The sequence below is a fragment of the Aristolochia californica genome, unplaced genomic scaffold, assembly GCF_029961685.1.
Source record: "Aristolochia californica isolate CCGP_79_NKW_82.1479 unplaced genomic scaffold, dmAriCali1.0.hap1 SCAF_13, whole genome shotgun sequence".
Taxonomy (NCBI): Eukaryota; Viridiplantae; Streptophyta; class Magnoliopsida; order Piperales; family Aristolochiaceae; genus Aristolochia; species Aristolochia californica.
Window position 1 is genome coordinate 4,815,352 of NW_027181804.1, and position 21,272 is coordinate 4,836,623.

At 37.6% G+C, this 21,272-nt stretch overlaps 2 protein-coding genes across 4 annotated transcripts in view; one reads left to right on the forward strand and one right to left on the reverse strand.

Moving 5' to 3' along the window:
- The window catches only part of LOC137948198 (transcription initiation factor TFIID subunit 5-like), a 32,373-nt gene extending 17,658 nt beyond the window's left edge, over positions 1-14,715 (forward strand). For 2 of the 3 annotated variants that reach the window (XM_068794196.1, XM_068794198.1), the window contains 11 exons: positions 446-597; positions 4,879-4,989; positions 5,113-5,182; positions 5,265-5,304; positions 6,846-7,010; positions 7,087-7,163; positions 7,935-8,051; positions 13,735-14,000; positions 14,102-14,197; positions 14,278-14,353; positions 14,472-14,715. In XM_068794196.1, coding sequence (XP_068650297.1) covers positions 446-597; positions 4,879-4,989; positions 5,113-5,182; positions 5,265-5,304; positions 6,846-7,010; positions 7,087-7,163; positions 7,935-8,051; positions 13,735-14,000; positions 14,102-14,197; positions 14,278-14,353; positions 14,472-14,519 — 1,218 coding nt within the window. In that variant the 3' untranslated portion in view covers positions 14,520-14,715. The remainder of the gene's footprint in view (positions 1-445; positions 598-4,878; positions 4,990-5,112; positions 5,183-5,264; positions 5,305-6,845; positions 7,011-7,086; positions 7,164-7,934; positions 8,052-13,734; positions 14,001-14,101; positions 14,198-14,277; positions 14,354-14,471) is intronic. The other variant, XM_068794197.1, reaches the window with a different exon arrangement.
- Positions 14,716-15,335: 620 nt separating this feature from the next.
- LOC137948346 (nudix hydrolase 8-like) lies at positions 15,336-19,479 on the reverse strand. The gene is made up of 9 exons (XM_068794411.1): positions 18,892-19,479; positions 18,388-18,659; positions 18,162-18,227; positions 17,596-17,733; positions 17,252-17,329; positions 17,118-17,168; positions 16,768-16,802; positions 15,832-15,940; positions 15,336-15,743 (listed from the first exon to the last, which is right to left on the reverse strand). Exons 1-9 carry the CDS (start codon positions 19,040-19,042, stop codon positions 15,543-15,545), a joined length of 1,101 nt encoding a protein of 366 aa, XP_068650512.1. The 5' UTR covers positions 19,043-19,479; the 3' UTR covers positions 15,336-15,542.
- Positions 19,480-21,272: the final 1,793 nt, after the last annotated feature.

The window sequence follows — 21,272 nt, forward strand, 5'->3', positions numbered from 1 at the left end:
TTTATTGAAGTGACCCATCGAAATTAATATTGGTATAAGTGTCTTATGCTATCTTCATTACAAGAAACTTATGAGAGGACAAAATTTATTGCAGTTATTAGTGTCAAAGTTCTTGTGCATATATATAGTTTGACAATCAGTCGAGAGATATTTTTACTAAAGCTCTAGTAAGGAAAGTGCTCTTTGTGTACTGAGCTGCGCATGTTTGACGTGTCTGCTCTAACTTGTGAGGAAGTGTCAAAGTTATATATTTTTAAGGATAAGTTTGTCTTACACTACATTTAGTTTCTTATTATTTTATTACAAATAACAATTTTGTCCTCGAGTATTCTTTTACTAACATGTTTCATCTCCAGAAGGGGTCAACCTCTCGACTTTGTTCTCCAACATTTTCCTATTGCTTGGTTTTGCTTGCTGCTTTAATTTTCACGTGTTTCTTTCTCAGAAGAAGCTAGCAGAGGGAGGAAAGCAAGGGAATACCAGTAGGAAGTTGAAAAAGGATAAGGTTGTTGGAGCTACCAGCAAAACTGTTCGTTCCGAGACACACTCCATCTCCGTGGCTTCTCGAGTGATGACGGAGGTTTCTTTGCCAACAATGTAAATTGCTCTCTCTTTCTCTCTCTTTCTTTGTGACAGTAGTACCTGGTTTTTGTTTTGTATGCATGTTTTTAAAATCCTTTTAACAGTACCATAGCTTGTGCCTTAAAGTTATATGACCTAGTCTAAGAGGAGTTTCTGTTTCATTTGCAGTTACTGACTTAGGCTGTTTGACTCTATTTTCACCATATCATGTAACATGTAGTTTGTGCCTTTAGACAGATTGTTATAAATAGGTCAAGTTTCAAAATTATTGCAATGTTTTTTTTTTTTGAAATGTTGATTATTGCAATGTTGCTGACATTTTGAAACAAATGTTACAGTGGACACCTTTGAAACAGCAGCTAGTCATTCATCTGAATTGAAATCAAACTTGTGCTCAAATCGGTGGTTGTTGTAGCTTTTAGTTCTGTACGAGTTTCATTTGAGCCAATGTTCCAGTTTTCTGGTTGTGCCATCCTGAGGTGTCACAGCAATTTTTTTTTTTTAAGAAGGATGTATAAACTATTAAAATAGGGAGAAAGAATAGAAACCTAACTAAGTGGGCCTTCCTCTACAACAAGGCGTTGGAGTGAAACACCCAACTTAGCCTGAGTGTCTGCCAAATGATTGGCAGACCTAGGGATGTGTTTCCAATTACAGTTCAAAAGAGAAATTAAAGTACATATTTCAAAATACATATCCCAATGCCGCCAGGGAGGAATGGTTGACTTTGCACACCAGCCAATGACAATCTTGGAGTCGCCTTCAATAAGGAGGGGGCCCATGAGATGGCCCTGGAAGATCTGAAGCCCATTGAGCAATCCGGAGAGTTCTATAGTGGTAGAGTCGGAGATTCCCATTGGACCGACGAAGGAGAAAAGGAGACGACAATTTTCATCATGAATGACCGGGACAACCAAAAATGCTGCCATCAAAGTTTAATTTGTAGTGGCCCACCGGTGGAGGAGCCTAGGTTGCCATTATTGGAGGACGAGAAGGATGCGTCATTCCAACTACCAACTACCAGCTCCCTCTAAGATTAGAGCCATTGAGGCTATTGAACTCCTTTCGAGTCATGAGCCAGGTTGTAACTTGGCCAATAATATTATCTATCAGCATTTCAATAGGGGTAGATTTAAATTTGAATTTCTGGCTATTTCTTTCCTTATATAAGGCCCAAAGGATATGACCCACACAACATGATATGAGCAGTTTCCCAAACTTTGGCAATCTAGTACCAATAATTGATAGAATAGTGCTGAAGACAGATTTTATTTAGGAGGCTAGTCCAGATAGATTGGGCAAAGTGGCAGAGTAAGAGGACATGGGTGGCAGTTTCGGGAGTATTTTGGCAGAAGGGACAAGAGGTGTCTTGGACAGAGGTTCTGTGCCGAATTAGGGAATCAAAGGTGAGAATTTTATTCCTACAAGTGCTCCAGATAAATAATTTTGCACGGGGAGGGGCAAGTAGGGTCCAGGCAATGTCCGCACGGTGATTAGGTTGAGGGGGGTTGGGGTTGCGGAGGAATTTATAAGCCGAGGCAGTGGTAAAGGTGTTAAGAATTAGACGCCCTAATTCCAAACTAGCGAGAGCAATAATAATAATCACGGAAGAAGAAAAAACAAACACGAAGAAAGACAAGATTTATGTAGGTTTGCCTCATGGTGAGACTACGTCCGTTATAGTTCCCACTGTAATGATGAAATAGTTTACAAGAGAAATCACTTCTCTAACCTCTCTCAACTGCAACTATTTCTTTCTCTTTTAATATATACAACTTTTTACTAAAAAAAAAACCTTTCTCAGCAGCAACTAATGATGCTCCTCCGATGATGATTGAACCCTAACAACGGCGCACCTAAATATAAAGAGAAAACTAGGGCAACCGTAATACAAGTGTGAAATCCCCAAACTACCCTTAGTGAAATCGATCCGCGACACAACGAAACGGGTGAGGCATAAGGGTGTTAATTAGGCTGCACAACTTAACAAAAATGATCATTTGGGGCAAGGGGTCTAGATAAGTGTATCAGATGAGGATGTCCGAGGTTTTACATTGGAGAGACTGGTAAGGAGATTAGATGCCAAAATGGCCTCAGTCTGAAAGAGCTCTCTGGAGATTCAAATTCCAGCCTCCAATTTCTGACCACAGGTCTGAGATTGAAGTATCAATGTTCCTGGCCAAGTTTGAAATCAACCCATGGCTGTTATTGAGACTGCTCAAGATCCATCCACCAATCAGACCAGAATTTTGTGAGACGTCCGTTACCAACATAGCATTTAATTGCCTTCCTGAAATCGGGTAATAGCATGACAATTTTTTTCCAGATAGGGGACAAACGATAGAGCCGCCCGCCCTCGGTCCACCAGCCAAACTGTTTACTTGCTTTAGCAGTGACAACGACTAAAGCTCTCCAAATCAATTCTGGGAATAGATTGAATTTCCAAATCCATTTCAAGAACGATCGGGTATGGTGTTCCAGCCTCATTTTAAAAAACCTCTTTCCCAACTAATAAACTCAAGATTTTTGTACTCACTAATCCATATGAGATTATTCCTTAACAAGAGTATTAGACGAAAATAAAGTATACACAACTAGACTCAACAAAATAGGATGGAGGTAAGAGATAAAAGCAAAATTAAAGACGGATAAACATAGATGAAGCAAAGTCTATGAAAACATATAAAGAACTTAATGAAGATATTATTAAGAAAAAAAAAGAAACTAACAAACTCGACTAAGAGAGATATCATGAAGAAAAAGAAAATAATTTGTGAATTTGATTGACTAACTAAAAAAACTCATAGATAGACCTCATAAGACCTTCGTCAGCTTTGGGAGTTGGGTGCAACTTATTGGCTGTAGTAGGCATGCTTTGATACCATGTTGAGAATTTAGGAGAGGAAAATAATTTTTTGACTGTGTGTTAAACTAAGTACCATGGTCCTCATGAGCACAAGGCGAATCTGGCTTGGAAACTCTCAGTGCCAAGCAAAATCAAATTCTTCGTGTGGTCAGCCATCAGAGAACAGATTCTTACTTCAGACAATCTTCATAGAAGAGGCTTCACTGTCCCCGATCTTTCTTGTCTCCTTTGTGGTGAGTACAAAGAGACAGTCCATCATGTCCTCTTACATTGGATTTTCGTGGCAAGTTTGGATGAAGATCTTTCAGAAAATCGGGCTCCAACTGGGGCTTCATCAGGACCTCTTTGGCACCTTTGAGATGGTTCGAGGGATTCTCCTTCCTCGCCTGGGCAAGTTAATTCTTTCGGCCTGTCTTGCGCATGTTCCATGGTGCATTTGGCTCAAGCGGAACAACCGGAGATTCAACTCCAAAGCTAGCACCTCAGACAACACGACTTCTCATGTCGTCGGCATCATCTCAAGCTAGCTCCATACAAAGAAGGATTTTGTTACTCTATTAGGGGTTTCCCTTCGGGAAAATTGGAATTTGATCGCTCACATGTCTGGCCCCAGCAAAGCTCCAAGAATGGCTATCTGGGATCCTCCCCCTTGCGACTGCATAAAACTGAATTTTGATGGTAGTGCTATTGGATGTCCTGGCCCAGCAGGAGCAGGTGGTGTGTTCAGAGGTCACAATGGAGACCCTATTATTTCTTATGCTGGTCCGGTGGGCATTGTCGATTCTAATACTGCTGAAGTTAGTGCTCTGCTGTTCAGCCGCCAAATCTTCAGGGATCGTCTCCATGGCAAGTTAATCATTGAAGGCGACTCGAAGACGGTTATTAGTTGGTGTTCCAAGGACAACCTCCGCCCTTGGCGCCACTGGCCCATCACTAATAGTATTGCTGACATTGTATCTTCTACACATTATAATTGGAATCTCATTCCTAGATCAGCCAACTCTTTGGTTGATAAATTGGCAAAATTTGGAACTTCCCAGCAATCTCTCATTGTTTGGGAAGGCTTCCCTCCCTTGTAATATGCTCTCTTGAGCTTTTGCATTAATAAAAATCAGCATCATTTAAAAAAAAAATAAAGGAAATATCTAGAATCATAGTATAATTAAACTACAAATGTTTCAGTTACACCGAAAGTATATCTTTTGAATTTAAGTCCTAAAACAAGTAAGCAAGTGTAACATAAAACAGAAGACTAATAACATTAAAAGACTTTCTTGTGTGAAACTCCTTTCTGTGAGACTCCAATAGGACTCCTCCATATTAATTCGTCCTAGGGGAGATTTCCTTACCACGAGAGTTATGTAAGACTCTTCTGTAATTCTCTCTTTAATAATTTGTTATTTCTATTATTTATATCTGTGTTTTTTCAGTCCAACAGAAGTAGAACATGCAGTTCTTGAGGACCTAAGGGTTCGTGTGCAGATGGGTAGCTTGGCATTGCCATCTGTCAGCTTCTATACATTTATTAACACTCATAACGGGTAACTATCTTTTATTAGTTATTGACATTTTCCAAATCCCTAAATATTGTGTTTCTTTGCTAGTACTTTTTCCTTGTGTGTATCCGTTTTCTCCAGTTCTATCTGATGCTCGATGTCTGACAGATTGAACTGCTCATCAATATCCCAAGATGGGTCCCTGGTGGCTGGTGGTTTCTCAGATTCATCACTAAAGGTAATTTTCTTCACCTTTTAGACATTATCAAAAAGTCTTTATTCTTCTACTTTGCATTTGATTTCTCTTTTGCCTCAACCAGGTCTGGAACATGTCAAAGATCGGGCAACAAGTGGATGCTTGTAAGTGCAACCCCTTGACAGTTTTTAGTAGTATTGGGTCTTGCTTGCATCTGGAATCCTATATTTTTTTGTCTAGAATTTGATATTATGACTCTTGGGAACATGGAGGAAATCCAGATTTTATTTTGTCATGAAATGGATATGGAACTTTTCTGATTACTCTGACAAGTTTCAGCAGAAGTTCCACGTTGTGTTAACTGATAGGAATAACTAATGGTAGGATTTTCATGCAATAATATACCTAAAGAAAGATCCAAGAGTATTGGAGAAGTAAAAAAGAGAAGCAGGTCTCTGAGTGGAAGTTTAGAAATTAAACTTTTTACTAGTTAGCCAGGTTCTTTGTCACGTGAATGGCAAGTTTATGGCTACTCAGGTTACTCATTATGACTGCAATTCAAGAAGCCATGAGAAGTTTTCTATAATGATTAATTTAAAGTGACATGTAACTAGTACATAGCTTTGCTGGAGAAAATGAGGATCTACAGGCTTACGTATATGAAGAGCAGTAAGGACATTACCTAGAGATGAATATCTGAACATAATGTAGATTTTGTGCGATTTTATCTTAAAGAATTTGTACTTAAAAATGGAACCTGCAATATTCTGAATCCTCATATGGAACTCACTTTCAACTAGATTCAAAAGTCAAAGAAGTAAAGAGAAATAAACTTTATTGTACTGCTGAGAAATTGACTATTAGGAATGACGAGAAAAGAGAAAGAAATGCATTTCTATTGGCATTGAATTATTGTTGAGGTTCCTTAATCAATTACAAAATAGAGTCCATTTAATATAAAAGTAGAATGTCATCCTTGCAAATTTGTCATTGTAGGGAGAAATGATGTCCAAGGTCCAGGGAACCCATGCAAATAGTTCTCTTTTTGTCTAAGAAAACAAAATGTCAAGATGGAATCCAGAAGGACCTAAGGTATTTCTACATCTTCTACTCATCGAGTGGCCATGTTGAAATAAAAAAACCACGAATACAGGCATTTGTGTTCAAAATTATCCTGACATTCCTTCTAACAGTTTTGGACCTTCACTTAGATTCAAAGATTTTGCAGCCATCTTATTCCACATGAAGTAGAGCCTACTGCTACTAGCCCACTGGTTGTTACCCACGATTTATGCCCCTCATTGTTAAGCTAAAGGTTGTTGTACGCAGTTTTCCTGCACGCAGACTTGTCATTAGACTTAAATGCAGAGGGCATGTATGCAGAAAACCTTTGCTAATGTCCTTTTGATCTCATCTAACTGTTGCATGCGTTTAGTAGATGCTGTTTTACAAATGATTCTCCTTTTATGTGTTTGTGTAGTGATAGTGTGTTATAGTTTGCATGTTGGAAATATGACTTAGCAATAATATTGTTTAAAGAAGTGCAGTTTCTACATGGTTACTATGTGTAGTTAAGAAGCTCTCCTCTTCTGGCAGCATGTGGGGAATCAAATATATAGGAGTTTCTTATTGGTAGGACAGGGAGGATTAGTAATGCTTTATATGCTACTCATGTGAAGACTTATTTAATAAATGTTCATTTCAGCCTATGTGCAACCAGAAAATGACTCCAACCCTAATGGAAACTTGCTGGGATCCGAGAATGGGAAAAGATCTTACACATTATTTCAGGGTCATGCTGGACCTGTTTATTCTGCTACATTTAGTCCACTGGGGGACTTTATCCTTTCTTCTTCATCAGACTCCACTGGTATGTTCTGCATATTGCACTGTCCTCTATTTTTTCTGTAATTTGTGCTTTTACTAATAAAATGTCTGCTCTGCAGTTAGGTTGTGGAGCACAAAACTCAATGCAAATCTTGTGTGTTACAAGGGTCACAATTATCCAGTGTGGGATGTTCAGGTAGCAGTCTTTTTCTTAAAGCATGATTTTCATACACATGGTTCGTTTTGTTGTCAAGCTTGTCCCTCCAATTCAAGGGCATATTTAGGGCTTAGCTCAAGAAGTACAATGTCTCACTGATTGTAGCCATCCGATAATACTTTTTTACCCTTTAATTAATACTTGGAGTATCATAATCACCTTTTAGGGCCATCTATCAGATGGCTTGGAGCATGTAGCAGGTCTGTCTTGAAACTTGAATTCATACATGTGGTAATGTCAAACTTTGGGCCTCAATGGTGCTTTCAGGACTTGGTTGAAGAAATGCATCCTTCATCTAATCAACACATATTTGCCTGATGCCTAAAAAAATAAAAATCCTTTAAAGGTTGTTACCAGATATCTTAGAGTTGTCTTGCAAATGTTGGCATTAGTTTACCTGTTTAGTATATGCATTTGTACTTGACTAGAGTCAGTTTTCATCCAGATGTTAGGATTAATACCTTGTTAGTTTCAAATTATGTTGGATTACTTTGTTTTATAGAGCCTCATTTAGCCTTCCATAATTAATGGTACATTCAGTTGTTGTCTACCAAATAAAACCTTGCGCATACCATGTTGTGATATTATAAAGTTCCTGCCTTGGTGTTGTTCAACTTTTGTTTTCATGCTTTTTTTGGGTAATTGTATTTATACAGTTGCTTCTTCATGCACCATATATTCAACCATGATTTCTATCTACACTGGTACATTGCTTAAATTGCTTCTTTCCAATTCTTTCTTTCATTACAGTTTAGTCCTTCAGGACATTATTTTGCAAGCTCATCACACGATCGAACTGCTAGGATTTGGTCTATGGACAGAATCAGTCCTTTAAGAATAATGGCTGGGCATTTATCAGATGTTGATGTGAGTCAAATGTATTCTGTTGGTGTTGTTTTATTTGCCTTTTATAGATAATGACTGTAAATTTCTGTGGAGTACTTTTTTTTTTTTTGAAAAGGCGTGTATAGACTATTAAAAAGAAGAGAGAAGTACAAATCAAACCTTATTGATAAATAGATATTTGTTCTGTGGAGTACTTCAGTAAACCATTTGATTGTGTCTATTATTGTTTCAAGTTGAAATCACAGAATAAGTTTATTGCATTTATTTCTAGTTTTTCTTTATTTTTCCTGTCTCAAGGGCATGTTGAACTTTTTCATTTCAAGATGCCTAAACAAATGGAAGATCTGAATTATTTTTGACATGAAGTGTAAATCAAAGCTTCTCTTGGAATTCATCCAAGTTGGATCTATGTTATTTATGTATATAATTTTTTTTTTCTGGGAAAGAGTTGCCATATTTGATTTTGTTATTGAAATCATGGATAGTAAAGGGAAAAAAGTATCTTTGCTATTGTTTCATGTTCTGACTCATCGTCATTGTCATCATCGACTTGTGTCAAATATGTTCAGGTACCGTTTATTAATCCTTCACCATCTGCCCTAGCAATTGCTAGGATTATTTGTTCTACTATTTTCTCAGCACTTCTGTACATATCATTTTCTGTCTTTCTCTGTTTGTATTTAACTTGTTTCTTAACTGGTGCCTGAGAAACCATTCCAGTCAGTGCACATTAGGTCCTCATCAAACACAACATCTCAAATGACTCATTATCTTACCTGTTTGGTGCCACTCCTTGATTTTTCTAATATATTCATTTCCAATTTTCTTTTCTGGTTTCAGTGCTTTTTCACCTCAACATTCTTTTCTCCGGCTCTCTAATCTTTTGACATGGTACTTCTTTACTGTTAAACTGAATATTATACAGAGCATTGCTGATTCAACACTTGTGTAACCTTCACTCTATTTTGGGTTAGAAAATATGTCCAGGGGTGTTTTTGGTCATTTTACTACTTCCTTAGTTTTATTTCTATATATAATCTTGTTCTATGCATGGAATTATATCTATGGTTTAATTTTCATGTACATAGGATACGTAGTTATGGAGATATAAGTAAAATAAACATTATTGTATGTATAGGGGTATTCTTGTAATTTTGCTCAAACCTTATTCATTAAATAGAGCTGGGATTCGTGCACGACCCCTGACGAGCCTGTTTTGGATCTCTTCTCTCCTTCTCTCTCCTTCCACCACCTAAAATCTCAACTTTTTCATAGTATTAGGGCAGTAGATCACATCTGGGAGCACCTTACTACAGTTTTCCATCAGATTTGAAGAGGACGACCTCCTTGAAGAAGGGTTCTACAAGTTCTTCGGTTACTAGTTCATTAAAGTTCAAGCTTTGTCATCCTAGATTTGATTGACGTTAGCCCTAATTAAGGGGTAATTTATACTATTCTCATTGAATTTGAAGCATCGTGTTGGTTTCTTGAACTGTAGAAGTGCACACATCCTAGCTTTGGTTCTAACCCTAATTTTGCAAGGTGTGGCCCACTTTGGTGATATATTTGGAATTTTTTTGGAAGTGTTAATTGGTTATTTTGTAGTCCTACATAAATAATATGGCTGATTTAGGAGAAATTTACACTCCATCTAGAGAGAATACATGATATGATGGAAATGATATAATTGTGATTACATTTGAAAAACTGATAGGGTATAATTATCTTAATTGGGCTAAATCTGTCAGAATGAATCTAAAGGGTAGAAAGAAGACAAAATTTATTAGAGATGATGCTATGGTTCCTACAATTGATAATTGGGAGGCAAATGACAACCAGGTTATGACTTGGATTGTCAATAGCGATGATTCTACATTGAGAAATCGAGTGCTGAATTGTGAGACAGCAAAGGCTATGTGGCTGTCCCTAGAGTCTCTATATGCTCAGAAGAGTAATCTCTCTCGAGTCTATGAGCTACATACAGATTTCTTTGGGTTGAAAAGAGGAAATAAAACCGTCACAGTGTACGATAGTGCATTCTTTGGTTATGGCAAGAGATTAGTATGTATCATCTGTTTCCTACGAATGAAAGAGATTTGAGGAAACAAAAAAATCAGCTGCTGGTTGTAAAATTTCTTGATGGTTTAGGCACTGAATTTGATGGGATAAAGGCCTAAGTATTAACCTCTAATGAGATACCTATTCTCTCTACCACCTTTAATCGCATTATGAGGGTTGAGAAGACTATGGTACCTAAAACAGGTAAAAATGGTAAGATAATGGAAGTTATAGCTCTTAATGCTTTAGACTCTACATCGGCCTCCACAGACTTCTCTAGAGATCGCACAGGTACTGGCAGAGGCCTAGATAGAGAGGACTCAGTTCAAGGTAGAGGCCTGGTGATGGCAAGTCAAAAAGAAAATGTGTTCACTGTGGACAAAATAACCACTTCTCTGACAAGTGCTGGATAAAGTTTGGAAAACTAGCATAGGCTAATTCCACTATCCATGATAGTGGGAGTCTTCTTTCTGACTCTTCTATCTTTGTTACACTTGGAGTTCCATATGAGAAGCAACAACTGATACAACAACAACAACAAATGGCTCAAATCTCTATTACCTCACGTTTGGCATCTATAGTTCATGCGTCCATTCCTGCTCCTACTCCTATTGGTGCTAACTTAGGTATGTTAGCCTACCATGTTCACTCATTTTTATCCTGAGTTATTGATTCAGGGGGATTCCAGGTATATGTTAGTATCTCGTCATTGTTTTTTGATTTGAAGGAATCTCTATATATAAAACATGTCAATCTTGTTGATGGATCTACCTCTCTTGTTCAAGGAATAGGCAGTGTCACTCTAGCCTCCTTCTAATCTTCTTCGTTACTGTTTCTTGTTCCTAAGTTTCCTTTAAATTTGTTATTTGTTAGTCAGCTAGCCAAATCTATGAATTGTTCTATAACTTTTTATCCTACTCACTGTATTTTTCAGGATCTTGCGATGAGGAAGACGATTGGTTCCGTTCGTGAGAGGGATGAACTATATTATCAGGAGAGTCATTGACCAGATAACATTTAGGCATTACGCTCGACAAATTCTCCTCTACAGTGGCACTTGCGACTAGTTCATCCCTCTACAACATAATTGATTCAAGTCTTGCCAGAGTTCCCTTCTAATCTTTTATTTCAGTGCAAGTTGTTGAATTTAGGATCCATTCATTAGGACCTTGAGCAAAGAAGAGTGAGAAGAGAAGAGAAAAAAGGGAAAGAGAGAACTCGGCTAGAGAAGAAAAGAGGAAAAGAGAAAGAAGAGAAGAGCCTTTAGGCTTGCAAAGGGAACTTGGACAAATTGAGAGAAGGGGAGAGAACTTGATGCTGTACCCCAAGCAAAGGTTCTCTATTTATAATTTTTGAGAGGATGTTAAATGTCTATAATGCCCTTGGGGCTACAAGTTTTACATAAGTAAAGACATAAGTAGACATGTTTTTTCTTGACAAATTATAACCCTGTGCCATCTTTATGAGACGTCTTCTTATTATACCGTGATGCCACCTCTCTTGGACGTGTGGGCCTTCTCCTTGGATGTGTGGGTTTGAGCTCATCTTCTAACACTCCCCCCTCAAGCTGGGGGTGAGAAACATCATAATGCCCAGTTTGCTGCAAACGGTGGATATGATCTTGTGAGTGACTAGTTTTATGAGGATGTCTGCAACTTGTCCTTGTGATGAGATATGTCTAAGAGATAATATGCCGGCTTAGAATTTTTCCTGTATAAAGTGGTAGTCCACTTCAATATGTTTTGTTCTTTAATGGAAGACCCGATTCGAAGTGATATGGATAGCCACTTGATTATCACAATGTAGATCTATAGGTCTTTTATAGAATCCAAATTCAGTAAGAAGGGATCTAATCCATAGAAACTCTGCCTGTGTGTGCCACAACTCTGTATTTTGCTTTTGCATTAGACCTTGCAACCACATTTTGCTTCTTGCTTCTCCATGTAAGCAAGTTTCCTCCAACCAGTGTACAGTACCCAGAAGTTGGACTTTCTATCATCTGGGCATCTGACCTAGTCTACATCCGAGAACCCTTCAATGTTGAAGTGATCATGGTTTTTATAGAGAAACCCTCTTTTTGGAGCTCATTTCAAATATCGTAATATTCTTACCAAAGTTTGCCGATGAATAAGTTGTGGTTTGTGCATGTATTGACTTACCATACTTACTGCATATGATATATCTGGTCTTATTTACATTAAGGTAAATAAGTTTCTCCGCAAATCTTTGATATTTTTCGATATACACATCTTCTATTGAACCTGCAAATAGCTTGGTGTTTGAATCCATAGGGGTATTTGCTGGTCTACACCCCATCATTCATGTCTCCTCAAGTAGATCAAGGACATATTTTCTTTGAGATAGTATAATTCCATGTTTGGATTGTAACACTTCAATACCTAGAAAGTATTTAAGTAGTCCAAGGTCTTTTGTTTTGAACTTTTCACATATCTTCTTTTTGGCCTCTTGAATGCTATCTGAATCATCGCCGGTTAAGACAATATCATCTACATAGACTGCCAGAAGTATTTTCCCTTTGGGGGTGTCTTTAATAAATATGGAGTGATTTACTGAGCATCAAGGAAATCCAACTTGTATAATTGTTTGGCTACATTTATCAACGAAATCCAACTATGTATCCTCATTTGTCCAATCAGGAGATCAGCTTGGAGATATCTTCACCAAGGCTTTGGCCAAGCAATAATTCTTATCTTTCTCTGACAAGTTGGGACTCCTGGATATATATGCTCCAACTTGAGGGGGACTCTTAGAAAATATGTCCAAGGTATTTTGGTCATTTCACTACTTCCTTAGTTTTATTTCTATATAATCTTGTTTTATGCTTTGAATATACCTATGGCTTAGTTTTCATGTACATAAGATACATAGTTAGGGAGATATAAGGAGAATAAACATTATTGTATGTGTAGGATATTCTTGTAATTTTGCTCCAACCCTATTCATTAAATAGAGCTGGGTCCGTGCACGACCCCCAACGAGCCTCTTTTTGGATCTCTTCTGAATCTCTTTCCTTCTCATTTCTCTCCTTCCACCATTTAAAACCTCAACTTTTTCATTTTGCATATGCTGTTTCATACTACAACAAATGTTGATTGTCACTTCAGCGGCCAGCTTTTGTTCTTCACTATATTCGGTCCAGATTACTGACTAAGGAGTTCATAGATTGTAAAGTCTGCTTCCCAAATTTCTAGCTTGCTAGTTACACAATATATAGGATTTTCATTTAACAGTATTCACCTGCGAGCAATGTGCAAGTGTCTCTTTACCCTGTTGTTGTCTTTTAAATCTTCCAACGATAGATTTTTGTCAAGTTAATAAATCAGAAGTGTAAAAATGAAAATCAACAGAACTGTGCCTGAAACACTTCTTAACTAAGAAACTCTCCATTACATGGTTTTTTGTTGCAGAATGGTTTCCCTCTGCTATCTCAGATAATTCTGCAGTTCAGCTGAAACATTTAGTCTGCTTGAGGATGTATTAGCTTGTTCAGTCTTTAGTCTTCTTCTGATGTTTCTTGAATATTTCTTGCACTTCGTCCTTGTATGTCTGCAGTTTATGGGAAATTTCTAATGCATGATTTTTGTTTGTTTAATTTTCCAATGTATTTACTTTACATTTTGTTCAGTGTGTACAGTGGCATACAAACTGTAACTACATTGCAACTGGTTCTAGCGACAAGACGGTTAGACTATGGGATGTCCAAAGTGGAGAGTGTGTACGCATTTTCATCGGCCATAGAAGTATGGTACTGTCATTAGCAATGTCCCCAGATGGGCGGTATATGGCATCTGGTGATGAAGATGGAACGATCATGATGTGGGATCTTTCAAGTGGCCGGTGTGTTACACCTCTAATGGGCCATACATCTTGTGTTTGGACGCTTGCTTTCAGGTCGTGGCTTTGCTATCTCTATATTATCTCATGTAGTGTACTACATAGCAGCAGTTTGTGAGAAGCTTGTTCCGGGCTTACTAAGTGAAAGTACTCTGCAGTTGTGAAGGGACATTGCTGGCTTCTGGATCTGCTGATTGCACTGTAAAACTATGGGATGTCACGACGAGTGTAAGAGGTCCAAAAACCGACGAAAGGTAAGTTACATGTTTATCACAATATGCCTTATGCTCTACCTCAAACAGTCATCGTTGAACTTAATATCCAATTTGTCCAGCAAAACTGGAGGTGCTAACAGACTGAGGTCATTGAAAACTTTGCCCACAAAATCAACTCCAGTCTATTCCTTGCAGGTAGACTCCAAATCGTATTTAATTTAATCAGTAGTGTCTGTGTCTAGTCATGCTTGTTCATTTCAGTCATTTGAAAAAAAAATGTTTACTTTTTTCATTTATTTTTCTTCTTTCGCAGTTCTCCAGGAGGAATCTTTTGTTTGCAGCAGGGGTGCTCTCAAAATGACAAGCTGCTTCGTGGAATTCAGTTTTATGCGTGGAAATTTTCTCTTCTGGAGTGATGTGTAAGACAAGAGCCGTTTAGATTAAAACTTTCTTTCAATTAAATTTGTGCATTATGGAAAATCTTGGGAACACTTTCATCAATGCTTTCGTTGTTCATGAATTCTGATTTCATGAAGTTTTGGTGAAGAGATGTCTGATGAGGCCCTTAGACACTGGTCCAGTTCCTGCTCTCAAGCAGGCTGTGACATTAGTACACTTTTTCTCATAGAGAATGGCAACCGGAAGTAGCTTCTGAACATCTGAGCAGGAAACTGACCGGAAAACTTCGACCATTGAATACTCAATTAAGGACGCACCAGACCCAACTACCCTTTCTGATTCCGTGGTAATAGGTTCCTAGAGCATCCCTAGGGGTATTTTTAAAAATAATTAATAAAAATAAAAATTTAATTATTATCTTATTTACACTAATTATTTTTAGGAGTTTTTTTTCTAGGGTTCCAAACAGACCCAGAGGTAACTCTATTAAAATAAGTTTTCTATTGTTCCAATAGGAAATGATAGGAAAGATAATTAAAAAACAAATACAAGTGCAAGAAAAATGGTCAAAGAGAATTTATTTATTAACCAAAAATATTTATAATAAAACAATTGTTCTAAATGAAATATCTTTTCATCATTTTATTTTTTTTATAATGACTTAAAAAGTCTACTAGACCCCACTAAAGGGTATCTTATGCACATGATCCACTTCGCTGAAAAAAAGTTGGTAGGCTCACACATGATTGCAGAATTCTATCTCATAATTCCCCTATATATTCAACTCCAATAGAGCAATTTCACAAGACGATGCCATCTCAGAGGCAAATTCATAAACAGATAACTATAATTTACTCCCCTTTACAGATTTGATTTACATAGAGTTAAATGCCCCAGGTCCAACAGAGGGTATTTTGCTACTGGCAGCCACAACATAAGAGCTTGAGAAGCATATACCAAAAACCTGTAAAGAAGGCATTCATTTTCACTGGCAGTTGAAATCTTGTGGCTCCAGAACATTATAATACAGTGAGGAGGATTTGCCATCAAATTCAGAGATAACATGATGGGCAGTTAATCCACAATAACGCCTCCTTAGGCGTGCGACACAAATGTCGACGATCTTCTGGAACATGTTGTCTCCTTGAACTATTTGCTGTGCTATAAACTCATCAAGTGGCATCCACTGGAGAAAGCACATTGAAGTAGGAGTTAAAAACCAGTAATGAGGCCAAAGACAACCAGCTTACAAAACAATTTCATGTTTACATTACCTTTGCAGCTTGTACTTCCAGATTATCCACTAGGATGTGGGTTGAATGAGGCTTCAGCATACAGATGAAGAATAGATCTGATTTTCCAAAAGCCACTCTTTGTGCATGCCTGGAGCCAAAGTACAGTTACAGAGCCTTTGATGCGAATGTCATGAGGATCACTCAAGACTCAGCAATATCTCTTGATAGATCCGTGTTGGCAAACGTATAGAACAGACGAGCACATAACGGAACTATAGGCCTAACAGAGTTTGATGTATATAGAAACTTCAATGCTCCAGTGAAGAGGATAGGAGCTTTACATGGAAAGAGAAATCGAGCAGATTGTATAAACAGCATTTCTAAAAGGTGGGATTTATTCAACATCGTGACAATAACTGGATGGCATCCAGCCAACGACCGGATCAGGCAGAAAATTGAATAAGTCCTGTTGCTGTTGTTATTGACCATAAAGATTTGTGAAGATTTCTGTATTTGTACAGAAGGCATGGAAGCTTTGTAGAAGCTTTTATTTTTTGTTTGAAAAAGCTCTATAAGAGTTTATACATCAATAAATCATAAACATTATTTAAAAAAAAACAAAAAAAGTAAATCATGAACATCGTTTTCAAAAAGAAAAAAGAAAAAATCATAAACATATTTTTGCACTTAGGCATATAAATGAAATGAGTCATTGAACGTAAGTTGAATCCAGTGAAGTAATCTTGTTTGGCATCTATGAAGATCATTTAGACGTACTGGGCAAGATTTGTTTCAACAAGTTGCCCTTGAAGCTCTTCAGAGTTTAGAAAGAAATTTGCAGAACTTCAGTCCAAAATGAATAACTGTTTTTTCATAGCATTTGGAGGTCTAAGACTTTGTGATAATTTTTTTTTTCAGTTATACCAGTATAATTTTGGGGAAATAAAGTGATATTTAGAGAATAACCGGTATTACCTGAAAGCAATAATTTCCACAAACTCTGTATCAATCTGCCACATCAACAGAAATGTCAGTTACAAAAGCCCTTAATGAGGGTGCGTAGAAATGGGATGCAGGACATTTCTCTTGACACTGAATGGACTACAGGCATGGTTTCGTTTGTAGAAGCAAGGAAAATCTTGTTCTTAGTGGTATATGTGCTCTTTAAAGAATGTTCTGTTCCTTGAACATTTCCATATTTGTGAATCAATCAGAAAAGAGAAAGACCAAAAATTTAACCAGATTTTAGAAACAGAAAACCAAATGCAGTTTTTGCTTAACAAGATTATATAAACATAAAACAAGATGAAGTTTTTGCTGCTTACACCAGTTTCCTCCTTAACTTCTCTCACAACTCCAGAGTAGATATCCTCAGACTGTAGGCAATAAAAGCAGATATTGTAATTGAGGAGGAAACATAATGGTTTTTAGCCATTGTAATGTGGTATGAATTGTGTACCTCAAGAATGAAACCAGTAGGCAACTTCCAAACACCCTTAAATCTTGGGAGGCAGTGTTTTTCTTGTACAACAAGAACCTGCATGCAAAGTAATTACCATCTGCAAGTACCTCTGAAGTTACCCACCGAAAAATACACACACACACACCACGAAAAAAATAGAGAAGAAAATGTTCCTGCACAGTTCAGTACTTTAAAATATAGTCTAGGTTACAATTTGATATTGAGTCTGACTATAGTTGTTTCTGATAATTGTTATCAGATCTATATTCTTTTGGCTGAGAAGTTGGAGTGTTATACTACTTAATTCAGGTTAAGAAATCAAAAGGTTATATGTTAGTTACCTCGTTTTTCTCACTAAGTACAAAACCACCGACTCCAACTTGATGTGAAGCATTGGCAGGAAGCATGCAGGGTCCTTCTGGTATCCAGTATGTCATCATAACATAGCCCCGCTCTGCATGGTGGTATTCGAATCCCTCCTGTAAGTGCATTGATCAAGGCTGCATAAGCTATAGCCAAGCAATGATCCCGTTCATTACTTAAACAGTCATCAAAAAAACCAAACCAGAACTTCTAGGGTGAAACTATTCCCATGACAACCATGTAATGTTAGCTCCCAGTGGTCTTTAAGGCTTGGAACATCAAAATTGAAGCTTCCATTTTATGGTTGAACTTAGAAGTATCTTGCAACCAAAATGGTAATTGGTTGCATACTGCAAATGCTTATCTCATGAAACAATGAAAGCCAACAAAGTCAAAATCCCACCAAGAAACAATTAAGAGACTAAATTACAGTCTCTAAGATATTATCTATCTTTGCATAAAATGATCACACCATAAGAAAGAATGGTATATGTATAAAAAAATCTTAACTCAAACACACGTAGTCATCGATATAGAAATATACCTTCACAGCAATAGGAACAAGATCGGCCCTTTCTGAAGGCAGCTTGAGCCACACTCCTTTCTTTCCCTGCGATGAAAATTGAAAAATTATAAGGTGAGGAATTTACCTCACTAGTTCAAAGCAAAAGGAGGATTTTAAAACACAATAGAGATAAATTCATTTTAGGATTTTACAGAGATGAAAAAGAATTCATTTACAGAGTTTTAGAGAATCAATTTGAAATTACCATCAATTTCCAATGAGAAAGCGAAGATCGAAGCATAGAAGCAAATACAAGTGGGTTAGATGGCAAGCGTTCGGGATGAACCACTACTCCCTCATATATATCCTCATCTGCATCAAGTGCAACTCTTTCTCTGGATGACAAACTTGGAGATGCGCCATTGACTCCATTAACGTTCAGTGAGTTACTTCTCAGAAACAAATCTGTCTGAAAAAATGAAACGATGCTTCCGTTTGGCCTTCGAGCTGGTGAAAATGACGCCCTGAGTGAAATTCCTGAAATGGAAAATCAGAAGCCAATAAATGATACTACCAGTAGACTGACCACAAGGAAATTCACGGCCCAAGTGAGTTCTGAACTGCCACTAACAGAACTAAAATCCCGTTTACGGATTGCTTAATGGTGCTGTACACTGACAAATAAAGACTCAAAACAGCAGTCATAACAGAGTCGCTGCTCATATGAAGGCAGCAATGAACATCAAATACAGCAGCGAAAAGAACTCACTGTCTCTACAAGGCCACAGCAAAGTCAGCAAGATTCCAGCGGCCGCACCGCCTGTGTGTCTCCAAGCCGGACACGGCAACACCCTCCCCGAACTCCGAATCTCCATTGAAGGGGGCACGACCCTCGAATCAAACAGTTTCCCTTCCATCATCAATAAACTCCACTTCTCTCACTATCCACTCCTATCTCATTCCTATAAATATAAAACAAGTAGAACGAAAGAAGGTATATCAAATTCCGACACTTCCCCAGTTTAAAAAACCTTACTCCCGGCAATGATCTCTTCCTCCAATGAGCAAAAACAAGAGAAATACTTGGAACTTATCGTTGTTCGGAGCAAGCTAGATGATCATGATTGTATTAAAAAATAAAAGAAAGTCAGGCGCAAACACTTGGAGCCCTTAATAAACTTGAAAACTCTGACGATCATCAAAGCAAGATCTCTGTAGTAAAATTAATATCTGTTAATGGGTACAGATAAAAATTAGGATTCGGATGAAAGCATGAAACCGGCCAAAAAATCTTTCCAGACATGGCACAGCTTTTCCCTTCCTCTGTACATGCTAACGAACGAAGAAAGCGAGGGAAACAAGCACACGTCAAAGCAGAGACGTTGGTTTTCGCCATAATTTTTTAATATTAAATTATGTGTTGTCTGGAGTGAAACGTGGTGGGCAACGAGCACGCGAATGGGTTCCCAAAAAGGGAAAGATTTCAGGCATTTCCATGGCTGAGAATTTCCTTCCAGGTGACGAAATCCCGAATGAGATGATGTTTTGTGGGTCATGTCTCATCGAGGTGAGATGCTCACCATGGACGTTGAGAGGCCTTACCTCACGACTCACCAGTCACACCCCATTGATCAAAGCTGAAGTATGTGCCTACCTCGAGAGTCCTACACCATGGTTGCCCACAGGAAGGGACTGGATATGCTTTGCCATGTAAGTGGCCTTCGGTGCTCCACTAGGATTTCAGTCATAGGTGTATCAGTGATATAATATCGCATATTATTTAATACGTTTTAGACATTAAAAAGACAAATATGGTCTGATACATAATATCAAAAAATTTAAAGAAAAAAAATTCTAAGCGACAGCCCCTCTACATAATGTAAATATAAAATCACTAGTGGTTTAGGGTTATTGGAATAAAAAATCCAATTAGCATCACTATACCCTTCTAGTATAGTAGAAAAACCAAAATAATGTATTTTGTAATTAAAAATACCTTTCAAATATTTAAGAAGTCTTTCAATAGCATTCCAATGGGTTTTATAGGGGTTAGTCATATACCTACTCAGTCTTCCTACCACGTAAGAAATATCTGGTCTAGTAGAGTTTGATAAATACATAGATTTCCAATAATTTGAGAGTACCTCAATGGTGAAACACTATCTTCACCATTCTTATTTAATTTTTTGTTAGAATCATATGGTGTACTAACTGGTTTACAGTTCTCGTATCTGAACCGTTTTAGAACTTTTTCCACATAATGAGATTGACTCAAAGCAATCTCATTTTTATTTTTAAGTATTCTGATTCATAATATTACATTTGCTAACCCTAGGTCTTTCCACATAATGAGATTGAGTCCACTTCCTGATGTTGCCAAAACTTACTCTTCCATTGTATAAGAAAAGAAATAGTGAAGCCTTGGGATTGTATGTGAGACGACGGAGAACTCAGCCATGGTCGTTCAACGGACTAAACCGGTAGCTTTGGTTGTTCGACATGGACAAGGTTCATCTTCTACTCCTAAGTGAAAACCTTTGCACTGCTCTTATTATGACCGTGACCATCATGTCCGAGAAACGTGTTGGAAGCTAAATGGGTACCCACCAAACCACCTTAAACATGCTTCAAAAAGTCCTATTCATGGAAGTACTCCTTTCAAACACAGCAATAGTCATCAATCTTTTGTCAACAATGTCAAGGAGGGTCCAATATTGCAAGAAATGCTATCAATGACAAATGGTCTCATTGCTTAGCAAATCCAACAAATCTTATATATTATGCAAAGACATTGGACAACACAATCCGCCAATCCTAAAGCTAATGTTGTTGTCACTTCCTCTGGTTTGTTACACAAATTATTGTAACTCCATTGATTGATCGTCGACAGTGGTGTAACAAACCACATTTCTTGATCTCCAACTTTGCTCGTCACCAACAGAAAAAATACTCTTTTGCCACCAGTTGTTATGCCAAGTGGAGAACAAGCTCCAATTACTTTCATTGGGAATTTACCTATGACTTCCACTGTTACTTTAAAAAATATGTTTGGTGTGCCATCATTTAAGGTGGATTTAATGTCAGTGAGTCAAGTTACCAGAGAACTCAATTGTTCAGTAACCTTTTTCCCTCATTGGTGTATTTTGCAGG

Excerpts from the sequence above, each read along its gene's own strand:
- LOC137948346 (XM_068794411.1), bottom strand. The coding sequence starts at position 19,042 with ATGATGGAAGGGAAACTGTTTGATTCGAGGGTCGTGCCCCCTTCAATG. Across the intron at positions 17,169-17,251 it reads CTACTGGTTTCATTCTTGAG|TCTGAGGATATCTACTCTGG; the intron begins GTACACAATTCA and ends TATTGCCTACAG. Across the intron at positions 16,803-17,117 it reads AAGTTAAGGAGGAAACTGGT|ATTGATACAGAGTTTGTGGA; the intron begins GTAAGCAGCAAA and ends TTGATGTGGCAG.